Source organism: Nicotiana attenuata, unplaced genomic scaffold (assembly GCF_001879085.1).
Source record: "Nicotiana attenuata strain UT unplaced genomic scaffold, NIATTr2, whole genome shotgun sequence".
Classification (NCBI taxonomy): Eukaryota; Viridiplantae; Streptophyta; class Magnoliopsida; order Solanales; family Solanaceae; genus Nicotiana; species Nicotiana attenuata.
Genome location: NW_017672024.1, coordinates 19,666 through 35,503, shown reverse-complemented (window position 1 = coordinate 35,503; position 15,838 = coordinate 19,666). Strand labels below are relative to the sequence as shown.

Here is a 15,838-nt window from a genome sequence, read left to right as displayed (position 1 = left end):
CCCCCCCCCCCATCATTATAATTCATAATACTAGCTTCATCTGCTCTAACAAACTAGCTTGGTAATAGATCATGTATTTTTAGAGTCCCATCTAATAAATTTAATTGTTGTTACCATTTTCACGGTAAACAGGTTGTTTTCCTATGCTTGCGATATTGTGAGATTCTCCCTCTATAAAGTCAATATGCTTTATCATTGTGTCTCTTTCTATTTATAGAGAGTATGTTCCTAAAAACCTTACTAAAATATAGGTGCAGAAAATATCCACTAGAATATTCTCTTTTGTGTCCTATCTTAAAACTAGCCGTTATAACTCTGTCTAAGATGCTCGACCTCGACCTTGATCTTTGCTGATCCTTCAACCGCACCCTTAATCGTTTCGAGACTACTTTGACCTGGGGCAGATCTTTGTTGATACCTCACTGATATATAGCACGTGGCAGCCGATGAAGGCTATCATGGTGCTGACATGGCTTGCCTATAAAAAAGATTTTTTTTGGCCCATACACTAGCAATGTTAAAAAACTTAAAAATGCCAACTGTAATTTGATAGGCTGGATGTTTCTAACGCATTACTGCCTTAGGGTATATTGCTCCTTGGCTAATAGTGTAAGAGTTGATGAGTAATGTTCTATAAAGCAAAGGTTATTTCATCACTTTAGTACACTTTCCACTAACTAACTTCTTTTGTCAGTCCAAACATTATATTGCAAAAGCTTCATTAACAAAAACCAACAACTAAGCTTCATTTTCTTTTCCATACAACTCGTCAATTTTTGTACAGTTATTAAGGATACATCACTAAAAGCTAAATTCAATTTCAACATCAACAGAAGGCAGTACTAAAATAGCTCTTAACAACATCATTACACAGTATTTGCAGCAGTGTGCTATTGTTTGGACCAACACATCTTGGGGTCTTGAACTGGCTAACAGCACCTCCTAATCCAACAAAATGATCTAATATCTTATGGAATGTCCCTCTCTTCACAACTCTAAGCTCAAGTGCTCCAATGGCATTAGCCTTCCGAGAACCCAGGTAGCCTGCATCGACGAACGATTTATCCAAACAATTGCAGCATTCTTGCAATGTTTCATCACTTGCTTCACCACAGAGTTCCCAGAAAACCACGTAGTGCCCTGGATCAGCTGCAACATTGACGTGGCTCGTGAAATCGACTACCTCTGACTTTTCATCTACTAAGAGCTTAGCTGCTGCTTCCACCGCTAGCTGTAAATCTTTCTCAGTGTTCTTGTCAATATTAATGCTTAGCAAAAGATTTCTACGGCAAATGAACTGTAGTTCTGGTGTGGCGTTGTGGAATCCTTTTATTTTCACAACATCACCGAGTCTGTAACGATACAACCCTGCACATTACATGTACAAATAAATTGTTCAAATTTTGGCCAATACTGGAAAAAATCAAGAATTAAAAGCCATGAAAAAAGATGAAACTCGTAACTACTTTTCCTTCAAAGTCACACTCCTCTTCTTTATAGGTAACAAATTAATAAAATTGCTCTCAACGGTAATCACCTACTCTTAGTAGAATACATAGAGTAAGACAAAAGATAGACGAAGTAACGTGCATTAATAAATGTATTAACTACAAGTGATGAAGTAAACAAATATTTGAAGGCAGAATGCAGTACTATTTTAAACTTTCTATTCCTTCAAGAAGTGTAAAATATTAAGTACTAGTAATTAATTTAGCACTTCTCTCGATAATAAACCTGCTTAACAACAATGAGGAAGAGGTCAAGAGAATATGAACGGCATCCACATGCAGGCACAACTCTGTACAGCGAAAAATGAGCAGGTCTTCATGTATATAGTAAAAAGTTTCTAAAACTATACTTTTATATTAAGCTACCACTTCTCATATAATGATTTTTCCTGAAATAGTTCCAGTAAACGGACACCAAGTGTGAGCTACCACTTCTCAAATATAAAATCTCCGTACTAAAATTAAAAAAGTAGTAGATGAAAAATATAATTTATAAAGAGTAACTACCAACTGTATCTTAAATGAACTATATCATGGTGCGCAATAAATATTTCAGTAAGTGTCAGGCTCTGGACCTATTAGTGACCCTTACATGACTCAATAATGGTATCATGATAACAAAATTATGTTTGCATCATAAATGCATAGAAGTCACTGACAAAAAACTAGTTTGGTCAAATAGAGAGAGTAGGAGGAAGCAAAATAGTACCTGCAAAATTGGTGACAACAATTTCGTACTCTTCACCAAGTTTAACTTCAGCAAGACTCACTGGTGTAGGCTCAAGGCCGTCTAAATCCCCCCTAAGAGGAATGAATTCAAAATAACCAATATTAGGAAGCACAGTATAAGTAACTTGTTCAGGGGGCAACTTAGGATTGACATTTGCTCCAATCCATCCTTCAGATGACCCATAGTCTGCACTTTGTAATGGTAGCTCCCCAGCATAATGCCTCAATTTCTTGAGGTAAGGTTCCATGGAACCCGTCATGATTCCGTATATGTACTTGGCATTTGGGAAGAGTACAGGAATCAAACCATACCAATTGCTTAATCCAGAACACTTTCTAAAAATGATATCAGCCTGTTCTGGATCAGGTTTCAGCAATTTAGACATTGCTGATCTCGTGGAAGGGACCGTGATTCGGCTAGACAGGACTCCTTCTCTTATGTCTGCAACAAGTTCTTCCCACACTTGTTCGAAAGTTCTAAAAGCTTGGACAATGCTGTGAGCAAATGTAGAGGAGATAACTTGCACTTCGTCTCGAAAAATGAGGCCACACAAAAGATGACAGTATAAAGATTGGTGAAAATCAGGACCGAATATAACTTCGTCAGGGCTACAACATGGAGTTTGCATTGCCTTCATTGTTTTCTTGAATTGTGCATTACGATATACATTGGTAGTTGCAGTTCCAGCTGCTAAACCTCCCTTTGTCTTGAACTGTTTGCTGCTGTAAATGAACTGCAAAGCTTTCCCATTCCCAATTGGGAATTCTCTACACAAAAATACAAAGAGTAATTTTAAAAAAAGAGAAATAATTAGTCATAACATTAAGCAAAGCAACAAGAAACGAACAAGTACAAATTACTGATAAAAGGAACATGGCGTCCTATTTTCTCAAACAATTTTCCTTCTGCTGTTACCAGAAAATGTGACAGAAGTTAGGAATCTGTCCCCACATATTTTAATCATGTGAAATTTTTACCCTTCAGGATGAAACTCTAATTACCAGTACTAAGAAAAAAAAGTAGTATTTTCTCCATTTCAATTTATAAGACACACTTTGATTCGGTGCGGAGTTTAAATTTTTTTTTTTTGAAACTTATGGTCTTTAAATCATAAAGGATAAAGCTTTGTGGGGCTATTTATGTGACTAAAAAAGCTTGACAAGGTAAAATAGGTAAAATAGAAAATTTAAAGTTAAATTATTTCTAAATGCAGATATAAATCATTTTTTTTTAGAATAGACTAATAAGGAAAATGTGTCAATAAATTGAAATGAGATAGCCAATAACAGAAAGTTGTGAATTATAGGACTCCAGGTGGACAGACAAGGTGAAAACCAAAATGAATTCATTTTCAAGAAGATGTTGGAGTGTTGTTACTAGAAGGAAAAGAACAAAAATAATGAAAAACAAAATTTCCTGAATCAGCCCCACTTTTCAGACAGTAACAAGAAGCAAAAATGGAAAAAGACACCACGTATGACAAATGACACAGCAAAGCATTATTAAGGTACTACACCAAAACTACATTACCGATTCCTAAAGGCAAAAGATGTTTTGTATATCTGCAACGTGGATTCCATCAATTCATCATTGAAAGGTACAAACTTTGGCCTTCCCTGTGTTGTACCCGAACTGCAACCAAAAAAAATTCTGTTAAACTTTCTAAAAATTGGCAACTTCACGGAGTATATTATAACGTAACACGAAAATCGATTCCGAGAAAATTTTTACTTTTACAGTGAATATCTGTTATACAAGGATGTTGATAGAGAGATGATGGATGACAGTTTGTGAATAAGGTGCAATATTGGTCCATAAAATGGAGAAAATAGTTAAGATCTGATACCTTAATGAGATGGTTGTAATGGGTTTTCCAGTGAGAACAGGGGAAGGATCCCCATCAGCAATTCTTTGAATGTAAGGCTCTAAATCTTTGTGAGTGACAAGAGGAACACAAGCTGTGAAAGACTCAGCGTCAGTTCTTCCATTTAGACCCCATTGCTGTAGATAAACTGTGCCTCCATTCTCTTTTAGAATCTTTTTAAGAGTCTCTTCTTGAACTTTACCAGCTTCTTTGGTCAACGCCTCAAATTCCTCAATTACTTCTTCTGGATTAAATTTCATCTCTGTCTTCTCCACCATCTTCACTGTCTCTTCCTGTAACAATCTGCAATGTTGTAACATAGCATAAATTAAGCTCCTTTAATCCCAAATTAGTGAGGGTTGACCACTTCCAAAAGAGAAAAGAAAAACCAATCAAAAAGAAGAAAAGGACAATTTCAATAGGGTAATATCAATCTATTAGTACTTGTTTAAGATTAATCATGAAGATTAACTTACTGTAAAATCAAGAATGTAACTTGAGGGAGACAGAAAGAGGGGGAAGAGGTGTAGTATGGGTATAGGGTAGAACACAAACAAGTTCAAAGTTGAGCAGGATTGGCCAATATAAAGGGTCATTCTGGTGCAGTAAGCTCCTGTTATGTACAGGGTTCGGGGAAGTATCGGACCACAAGAATTTATTTACACAGTCTTATCCCATATTTTTACAAGAGGCTATTTTTACGGTTGGAACATGTGACCTCCCGATCACATGGCAACAACCCCAATATGAAAAGGAGAAAGCTCATGGAAGCTGTTAAAGATTTTTTTTTTTGAATAATATAGAGCTCTCCTATATCCCAATCCCATGGACGGAAAATGGCACATCATTAACGTTGGTCCACTTGGTCAGCACTAGAACTTTGTCAAAAAAGACAAAAAATTTAAAATAAAATAAAATAAGAACACATCGAATTGATGTTCTGATAAAAGTCTCCATGGAATTTCGCAACTACATATCCAAAGACACAAAAAACAAGAAGATACACGTATGAAGGTGAAAAGTTAAGATAAAATGAAATGAAAGCAACTAACTGTACAACAACAATTAAAATTTCGTCTCAATCTCAAACTAGCTGAAATTAGTTACAAGAATCCTCTATATTCGTTCTGCTAGACTCAAATTGAACAAAATATGAATAATTTTTTTGTGGCATACATTAATTCCACTAGGAACATATGGAATTATCACCTACATGTATAATTAGTCACACGACATAACTTTTCGAAATAAGAAGGAAAATTGGAAGAAAAAAAAATAGAACCACGAGAATCACACCAACTCCAAAAGTTACTTAATGAAAGGTCCAGCAAAAGAATATGGAAAATATAGAGAAAGGGAAAAAGGGGTTTCAGAATCCAAGAAAAGCCAAAGAAGAATCAAAGAAAGTATATGACAATTATGAACTATCAAGACAAAAATCATTAAAAAGACAGAAGCAGCTAGCTCTCCGGCCAACAGCTCAAATTCCGACCAAAAAAGGGTCATAACAAACATGAAAAAAGACTATCTTTGCCGACCAAAAAAAGCAAAACAATCATATGGGTATTTCAAAACACAGTACCTGTAATATATGAACAGTGGCTAAAAATGAAAAAAAAGGGCTGCTCAAATCAGTGGGGAATTTAACGTAACGGTTTTCGTGATGGTATCAATCACTATATATGACAATACTCTGAAAGAAAAAGTAATTTTGAAGTTCGACGCTACAGAGCACTAGAGCTATGAGCAAGAGATAAGCACAAAATAACACGCCAGTGTATTCTTTTTGTGTATTTCCCCTCCTGTTTCTTTCTCTATTCTCTAGGAAATGATGCAAACAATGAGAGGAAATTAAGGACTCTGTGTAATATGACTGTGTGATGAGGTGTAACATTCTGTACGCTAGGAGAAAATATTTATAGATGGAGTGACGAAGAGAAAATGTCGTCCATCAAGGTTATGGTACAATGATAAGTATTCCGATTTCGAGTTCGAGCTCTGATTATTGAGCTGTGGTGGGTAGGAAAATCCCTTACTCCAACACTAATGAAACTTTTTGACGTGAATTTGAATTAGTTAGACACCGTAACATTAGATGTGAAACCCAAAAAATAATGTATATATATAGTCAATGGTGGGGCCGGGAGTTCTGTGTTTGCCGATCGATAATATTAATACCCATGAGGAGTGGAGGATATAGTGCTAACAACACTATAAATATTGGTGGGACTAAGAAAGATTTATACTCGCTCTATTTTAAAAAGATTGTCTTAGTTTAACTTGACACAAAGTTTTAATAAAGAAGGAAAGACTTTTAAGATATGTGATTTTAAATAAATTATAACATTTGTATGACTGTAAAACTTTTGAGACTTGTGATCAGGAATCTGTCATAACATCTGGGTGATTATAAATGCTTTCTATTAAGAAAATATCGAAAGCTGCCGATCTTTTTTAAACATATTTGAAATAGAGGTTTTTGAAATTGATGGAGTAATAATTTTGGATCTCACTTAAATCAAGTGGTCCTAATTAGTAACTCGTAAGCAGAGGTAGTCAGGTGGATACATAATTTTAAATTAGTATAGAATATTGTTTTGACGAGTGAGAGTTGTAATAGTTGATGAATATTTTTACCTCCGGTAAATTAAGTGTCCAAGTAAAGATATCGACTGAAGAGTAAAAAAGAGAAAGATGGTTACCTACTATTATTTGCACCAATTATAACCAGAGAATGATGAATTTGATAGAGTTCTACACAACTTGACTTAATATTCTAAATTCAGCTCCACACAAAAGGGATATAGTATGTATTATGAAGGGGAGATGCGAAATGGAATAATACAAAAGGGTGAAAGTGAGTAAAAGCACGTGTTTTAAATTGGATTTATTTGTTCATGACAATAAGCGAATATAGAGTAAATAAATATTTAAAGAAGTTCTTTCAATTATATATATGGCCTCGTCGACATCAATACAGTTAAACTTCTCTATAACAGCCTCGTTTGTTTCGATATTTTTTTGCTACTATAATAAAATGTTGTTATATAGAACATATATTATAACATAACATAAAAAATGGTTCCGCAAAAAACTTGGCTGTTATAGTAAATGGCTAGAGAGGTCTGACTGTATGTGTATATCTGTACAGTTTTCAATAGCCAATAGGACGCAGATCTAATCGTAATGTATGGTTTGATTTTTAAGTGAGTGTAGGACGTTGTTGCTCAATCAAATATTTTCGACTCCTGCTAATTAAAGAATATAAAGAAAATGAAAAAGGAAAAAATTATATTATATATACCGATAATGTAAAGATTTTTTACTCTATCAACAACGTTTAACTTGTTATAAAATAATAAAAGAACAAGAGCAATGTTGCAGAGAAAGAGAGAGGAAATTCTTATTGAATTTGGGATGAATTACAATGGAATAGAACCCTCTATTTATAGGGAGATGGTGGCTTAGCCACCAAGCAATGAACCCTAGAATCTCTCTAAATATAGACATTCACCATAAATATAATTGTATTTATAACACTCCCCCTTGAATGTCTATTCAACAGATAATGTGCCTCGTTAAAACCTTAACTAAAATAAAACCCAGTGGGAAAAAAATTCTAGAGAAGGAAAAAGAGTACACATATCTAATAATACGCATTTTGGTTGCCTCGTTAAAAACCTTGCAAGGAAAACCCGGTGGGACAAAACCTTGTAAGGGAAAAAGAGTACAACGCGTATTAACCCCCCCAGATGAGAACATCAATTCACATCCTTGAGCCTTCGCATCCCAATCTTGTACACTAGCTTCTTGAAGGTTGACGTTGGCAAAGATTTGGTGAATAAATCCGTCATATTAACTCCAATGAATATGTTGCACCTTGAAAATCCTCGCTATCATATTATCATGCTTATAGTTATAGCAAGATACATATGTGCACAAATTGCACTGAGGATGTAGTACTTCAAGATCAAGAATTGTATATGCTTCAAGCAATTTAAATCATTTGGGGATTGTCATATAAGTATAGTCAAATAAGTCATTTAAATAGACTTTAGATGCATATCAACTTTTCATGTCATGCTAGACATATAAGATAAATAAAAGTGATTGCACACACTATTGACTTTATACTTTCAAGTGTTTGAACTGCAGGTCCAAAACAACATGTCTTTCATATGAAACCAATTCTACTTGAATTGTTTCTATAGACATAAGATCCTCATATATATATTTAGCGCTATTATCAATGTCGTCAACAAACATTTTATATCGGTTCCAACCTCCTTATTTTTCATAAAGACATAACATAGAGATCTCTTCAGTCATATGTTCAGGTACCTGAATCTTTCATGAGATTTTATGAAGTGTTATGTCATGTGATCTTCTAGATCACTTGCCTCCTTTATTATGATCATTTTGATCATTTGCTCACCTTCTTTATCAAGAAGTTTATTTGAAACCAATCTATCTATACGCTTTAAGCGTACCATAGACTTTGTCCTTCTAGGACTTAATATGAGCATTTGCAATGAGAATATAGTTACTTTCTTTGGGTCAGCAAATGCGTCTGGCATGCTTTGCAATATATTGCACATGAATTATCCTTTATGAACTTCAAGTCCATATTATCTTATTCGAGGATCTAGATGTACAAATGATAATTCATTCCACGTAACTTTTTCTCAACTGCTTATCATGTCTCCCCCTCATGTTAGAAAAACTAACTTGTTTTCCTCAACTTTGAGAACCCATCTTTGTGCGTTATGGTGTTAATCAAAATATACACCGCACATCAATAATAATAATAAGATGAAATTATTTGGTTCCTGACCATGAACCACTTGTGAGGGGAGAAATTAATATACTTTCGTATATAACGTATATCAAACTGATATATAAAACTTTGTTCTCATAAGCAATTGTTTAGCTATTAAGTGGAGGCACTCAATAAATCATTTTGCTAAACCAGCTGTGATGTAGACCAACTTATCAAGATGAACTTCTTGAATAGAAATCTGGATATGCTCTAAATTAAATTATTGAGCAAGTTACCTCGCAAACACCATGTTGCGGGTTAATAATAATCGCACATGTAACCATCTCATAGATGCATCTTATGTGGTATACATGGCAGGTGAATGGGCCCATATTCACCTTTGATATTTCCAGCATTCATGGGATTCAATCCCAATTTTAGTTGGTATATTAATTAATGAGAATAGGCAACATAATAGAATTCGTAAAGAACTTTCTAGTTCTTTAATATTTACCCATGTGACTTCTCTTTTACTTTTGCACATCATACTTAAATTGATATGGGTAAACCAATTATGCCAACTGAATAAATTATCAATATTGATAAACTTCAGATTTACACCATGACGTATGCAATTATCAATAAACTCTAAGTTTATTATGATATGAGTTTTTATATCAATAAACTTCCTTTTATTGTGGCATTCTTTTGTTTGTGTAGTACAAACTGGAGAATAAATCCGGTAGCTTTTTACATACATATTATCCCGCTACAAGTTGTAGTAATAGATGATATTAAATCTTTCCTTTATTTATAGTCTCAACATAATCAATCGCTTTCGCGTATACTTTGGAAACTGAATAAGTTTCTTTGAGACTTACTACAACACAATACCTTATTGGTAATCAATTTTGTTTCTCCAAAATAGTATAATTGGCTCTTGTAGAGTTCTCAATTAATTTTGTAGTACCACATATTCATCAACATCCATATGGTGAATATCTCTTTTAAAGAGAAAGTTATACCATTATAGTCATGGTCAAAATTTTATGCAAGATCTGTTTCTTGCATTACTGTTATTCTTTAATAATGACATTACCAAATATTTTGGCGTACAATAGGTACGTGACCAATGACCATTCATGCCATAATAATGACATTGTTTTCTTATATCATCTCAAACCTCCTTCTAGAGGTGAGTGTGATATATACACTACCACTAGCACGTTCATATTCTTCCAAGAATGAATATATATTCATAAATAAGATGTTGTCACATTCACATCATGAATGGACCATAATCATCTATATGTGCTTTATAAAATCTCATGTCAAATCGATGACAAATATTACTTTCAGAGAGTGAAGGATTATTTTGAGAATCCTTATTATTCTCATTATCACAATGATGACGATTATAATTTCGTCTATTGCAACGTCCACATCCATTGATACCTTCATGGTAATAATTTTGTCTTCTTTCAGACTTATCACATATTGCTATCACATTCTCTTAAGGGAATGAGAATGGAGCAAATTCAATGGGACGGGTTTTCAATTCTTTGCCCACAATCATGGCAAGGGATAACTATTTTACCACTTTGGGTGGTTATAATTTCTTACTAACTCCAATAGAGTTATAATCAAATTTATTGTCTTTGCTCGTATTTAAAATCAAATTATAGAATGTCAAGAATATAAAAGAGAAAAATAAAGTAAAATACTTACCTTAAATCCAGAATTTAATCATGAAGGAAGTTCATGGAACAATTGACAACCATTATGCTCCATCCCAAAACTTCTACTCAATTGGTTAGAGTCTCGTGCTGATAACGTGTTATAAAATAATAAAAGAACAAGAGCAATGTTGCAGAGAAAGAGAGAGAGGAAATTCTTATTGAATTTGGGATGAATTACAATGGAATAGAACCCTCTATTTATAGGGAGATGGTGGCTTAGCCACCAAGCAATGAACCCTAGAATCTCTCTAAATATAGACATTCACCATAAATATAATTGTATTTATAACATAACTTATAATAATCCACTAATATTTGGTTACACAATCAATAAAGACTCCTTAAAATTATTTTCTGGCAATCATATATCAAAATAATTTATTTTCTTAAACACATAGTACTTTCCGTTATGCACAACACACATTACTAATGTTGATGGACGGTGCCCCACAAGGTGGAATCCTGTTTTAGCAAAATGGGTAAACTTTTTAAACTGAAAATATTACTATATATAGGTGGACTTATATTTTTCGGGAACTCCATTTCCACCTTTTTAAGTTAGTAACTTTGAAAAAGAATTCAAGGACAATTAATATTTATTAAATTACCTCTTGACTAAGTTTTTCTTTCTTTTCTGATATATATAATATAATTGTATATATAAAAAAACACCCATCAAATATGTAAAAGTTGGGAAGGAACTTTCTTCTTTGTCTTCACTGGACTTGAGTGCACTAAGTGTTGACTTGATAATAAGTGGAATATTGTGCTACAAAAATATTTACGAATCTCATCCTTTTTGAATATGATCATGACCCATATATCGGGCATGCCAAATAGAGTAATATTTCCGACATGCTTTCAAGTTTCTTCCCATGTTTTTTTCTTTGTTCTGAAGGTTTTCTTCATATAAGATCATAGCCAAATAGAAATAGGTAATTTTGCAAAACTTATTAGATGCACACTTTAATTATTCGTAATTGTAGCCAATTGGTTCAGGGGATGATTAAGACTAGAAAAATCTATCCGCAACTAATAATTCATGCCAAATTTAGAGAGTTTTAAGCATTTAGCCTAAAACAAAACCGTCAAAATTAAAGATGCTAATTAAGTTGGTGACAACTTTGATACAACTTGCTAACGAAGTGCATTCAATGTAAATAAATTATTTTTCCACACAACCTAACATGTAATTAATCATTTTCCACACAACCTAACATGTAATTAATCAGCGTATAGAGATCTATACTGATACATGCACCAAAACTTAATTAATTATGTACATATATCAGTTATTATTATCTTTATATGTTACTCCCTCCGGTCCAAAATAAGTGATTTTTTGGATGTTTTCGCACAGATTAAGAAATCTACCTTTTGGCATTAATTAACAATGGAATTGACCATATTAAACTTTACTATTTCACATAAACACTCCTAACACATATTCCAACACTATTTAATCCAAGGACAATGTAGGAAAAAAATAATTAATTCATTCTTGAAATCTGAAAAAATCACTTATTTTGGACCACAAGAAAAAGACCAAAAAATCACTTATTTTGGACCGGAGGGAGTATTGTTGATGTTAGTCATTTTAATATTAAAATTATAATATTAAAGTGCATTATTTTTTGTGAGATAGTGGTTATAAATTGGCAAGAAAGTGATCATTACTTTGGTGTAACTCATGAAACCACTAATGCCATGATCTACCACTTATTACCCACTAAAGGTTAATTTTGTAACCACCAACCCATAATCTACTATTTTATTATCCCACTATCTTATTATTTATTTCAAGGAAGAGATTTTACACCTATAAATTGTGGTGTTTCTTCTTTGTGTTGAGAATGAGAAAAGTGTTATGGTATACATGAAAAAGGTGTCGTTGGTATTGTGAAAAAGAGAGTTAAGAGAAAGAGAAAATCTAAGTCTCGAACTTTTTCTCTACAAAAAAGAATATTATTTTTGTTGAAGGAAGGTGTTCATCTTGGTGGAGCTTTGGACTCAACAACTTGTCAAGAGTTTGTTCGAGTCATACGACGTGATCGGGCTGCTGTATCCTGGGGGAGAGAAGTCAAGAGGATTACTGTTGGACCAGTGAAAACTTTGCTACAGTGGACTTGAATCTCTTTAAAGAGATCGAGATATCCGTGCCTAAGCCTGAAGAATATTTATTTATTTTTCTTCATCTTATTTTTCAACTGTAATTACTTGTAATTTCACCAACAATTTTAAGGAGGATCAATTTTTTTAATGCAGTTCACAAATAGCAGATATCAAAGTAGAAGTTCACTCTCTTTAAGAGATTGAAGGATAAAGTATGTTTCTACTTGCTTAGCTCAAGCAGAGGAAATGTATATACTTTTACCTTATATTTTTCATGAATATGTGATATGTTTTTTCATGAAAAATAAATTCTATAATGCTAAAAATAGTGGGGGTAAAAATAAATTCTTGCATGAATAATTTGAGTATTCATGCATGAGCGAAAGTTGATTAAATCAAGAAGTGTGATAAGTGCTTCTATGGTAAATCTTGGAACAATTCACATGTTGTTGTTTGTCTCTATGTTGATGATTTGTTAATATTTGGCTCTAAAATATATGTTATTGGAGAAACTAAAAAGCATGCTAGTAGCCATTTTGACATAAAAGATTTGGGTGCAACAAATTTCATTCTTGGAATGAAAATTTAATAAAACATGTGATGCAAGTTTCCTTGACCAGTCACATTATGTTGAAAAAATTTTGAAAAAAATAATTTTATTGATTGCAAGCATGTTGTAACTGTTTAACCAAAAGAATAGAAATTTCGGTAAAAACCTATTTTTAGAACTACTCGGGTTACTGATAATCAAGGAAATCGATATTCTTACGGTAAGAAAAAAAATTAGAATAACGAAGTAATCAGTAGGAAGCAAAAGTAAATAGTTGTATTCCAATAATAATCAGAAAGTATCCATACAAATGACATTTCTTTTCCTTATATAGTCATCTCTAAGTACAACATCTTTTCCCTTTTATGATCGAGTCATTATGAGTATTAATGACATTAATGAAATGTTATAATTAGTAATCATAACTGTTTCGTGAATAGGGTGTACATTCGAATCGGTTTATCGATAAATCGAATCGATTATTTGTTATCGAAATCGAAAAAATCGAAACCTTATTGAAACGATAACGATAAGCATATGTACAAATCGATAATCGATAAGTAATTATCGATAAGGGTCAAAATCGAATCGATAAATCGAATGCACACCCCTAGACTGTAGACACTTGTTAAATGAGTAATTAACTATTTGTGTAGATTAATATAACATACAGAATGTATATATATATATATATTTCACTACTATTTTGAAAGCGTCTATACAATATTATTTTCACTAATCTATACCCTTTCCTTTACCCTAAGTCCCTTACCCTATTATTTCCTCTACCACATTTAAGGAATGATCATATTTAAAGATCAAGGGAATGAAGTTCAAATTAATGGAAAACGGAATTAGCCGTGATGATGTGTTTTGCTTTGTTTTATTTTTTTATACCGTTGGAGTGTTGGTGGCATACATTTGATCCCTTACTTTAGTTTTGTTGCATGTGCTTGTTGACACAATTTTTATATTATAAATGGTGTTCGTCTTATTTTAGCTTCTTTTTGTCCATATTAGTTAGGCGCGTTTATAGCGATATACTTTCCGTGGAATTCCACAAATTTTCTTATTGGTGTAATCGATAACCGAATCGATAAGCCCCCAAAATCGATAAATCGAAATCGAAAAAATCGAAACCTTATTGAAACGATAACGATAAGCATATGTACAAATCGATAATCGATAAGTAATTATCGATAAGGATCAAAATCGAATCGATAAATCGAATGCACATCCCTATTCATGAAGATTCTGTAACGTTTTTTAATCATTCATGCTCATTAGTTGTAGATCAATGAATCTGCCCTCTTTATTATCTTGGTTCATTCCACCGGTGCCGCTTCAAATCGCTAAAGAGACTCGAGCAGCCGTTTTTTCTTGTCTCTTAAACATTTTGCTCGTACCTATTAAGACTCACGTCTTTTTTAATACTCTTCTCCAACTGTCGCTTTTCTAGTGATCCACATGTCTTGCCATGTCAGCCACATAATTAATTCCACGTGTATTATTTATTTTTTCCCAATACAGAAGTCCCCCCACTTACCAATTATTCAGCAATTGAATATTTGGGAAGTGGATCTCATTTAAGGCGGGAATTTTCGCCGTTATTTCTCACGTACCATTGTGCCTTCTTCTGAACTGATGTGTCGTATGTCACTTTCATTTAATGCATGTGACACGTGGCAGTCATCGATTGGCTCTGCAACTCTGCAGCGGGTTTTAGGGCTTTTTTGCGGCTGCATCAGTCACAAAGTGACAGTTTTCGTAATGATATTTCCTTTATTACTTTTTTTGCATGACGGTTGCTTCTGCATATAAATACATCCTTTGCCTTTACTTTCACGAAAAAATTTCCTTCAGCGCTCTTTATTCACATCTTGTTCTTGTTCTTCAATACGTTCTACTTCTTCATACAAGTATGTCTTCTTCAAATCCTGATCCTCGAAAAGTTCTCATTGTAGATAAACTTTCCCTTTCTTCTGCTACAATTAGAAGTAGGAGAGGTGGTAGGTTGCGTAGTTTAGGGTCAATTTCTATACGTGGTTCTTCTTCTCAACCCACTTCTACTCCTCCATATTCTTCTAGAACTAGGGCTTCTTTTTCACATAAATCTTCTGCTAAAAATAGAGATTCTAGTGAACCGCTTCGTGAAACTTCTGTTGACGAGATTATGCCTGCTGAACTTTCCTTTGTCACAGATAGAGAATCAATTAAAAACCAAGTTACTTCCATGTCTTCTCATGATCGCGCTGATGTTTACCTTCCTAGATCACTGAGGGTTTAATTCCTGTTGTGCGTAGAGATTGCCATTGGAAATTTGACTTCCCGATTCTGGTCCCTAATGAGAATCATCACTTCCTTTAAATCTGGTTTTTCCTTTGTGTATACATATCCCTTCACATTAGGTTTTAGGCCACCTATTGACCCAGTTATTTGAATTTTGTCATTTCTTTGATGTGTGTTTAGGATAAATTGGCCATATTGTATGGATGGTTGTGGCATGCCTTCGATATTTGTCAAATCTAGCTTAATTACCCTTTACTTTTTACCACCCGATTCATCTCTACTCTCCC

At 33.5% G+C, this 15,838-nt stretch overlaps 1 protein-coding gene across 3 annotated transcripts; it reads right to left on the bottom strand.

The window, feature by feature from the left end:
• Window positions 1-721: 721 nt before the first annotated feature.
• Window positions 722-6,007, bottom strand: LOC109211394 (jasmonic acid-amido synthetase JAR1-like). Of its 3 annotated transcripts, none has more exons than XM_019374933.1 (5): window positions 5,685-6,007; window positions 4,085-4,405; window positions 3,769-3,870; window positions 2,218-3,005; window positions 722-1,368 (listed from the first exon to the last, which is right to left on the bottom strand). In XM_019374933.1, exons 2-5 carry the CDS (start codon window positions 4,378-4,380, stop codon window positions 827-829), a joined length of 1,728 nt encoding a protein of 575 aa, XP_019230478.1. In that variant the 5' UTR covers window positions 4,381-4,405; window positions 5,685-6,007; the 3' UTR covers window positions 722-826. The 3 variants fall into 3 exon arrangements, with proteins under 3 accessions (XP_019230478.1, XP_019230477.1, XP_019230476.1); XM_019374932.1 differs by lacking the exon at window positions 5,685-6,007 and adding an exon at window positions 4,579-4,863; XM_019374931.1 differs by lacking the exon at window positions 5,685-6,007 and having other exon boundaries at window positions 4,085-4,562.
• Window positions 6,008-15,838: the final 9,831 nt, after the last annotated feature.

Coding starts and splice junctions, on each gene's coding strand:
- LOC109211394 (XM_019374931.1), bottom strand. CDS start 4,422: ATGTTACAACATTGCAGATTGTTACAGGAAGAGACAGTGAAGATGGTG. Junction 3,871..4,084: donor ATTACAACCATCTCATTAAG/GTATCAGATCTT, acceptor TTTTGGTTGCAG/TTCGGGTACAACACAGGGAA. Junction 1,369..2,217: donor TGTTGTCACCAATTTTGCAG/GTACTATTTTGC, acceptor TGTAATGTGCAG/GGTTGTATCGTTACAGACTC.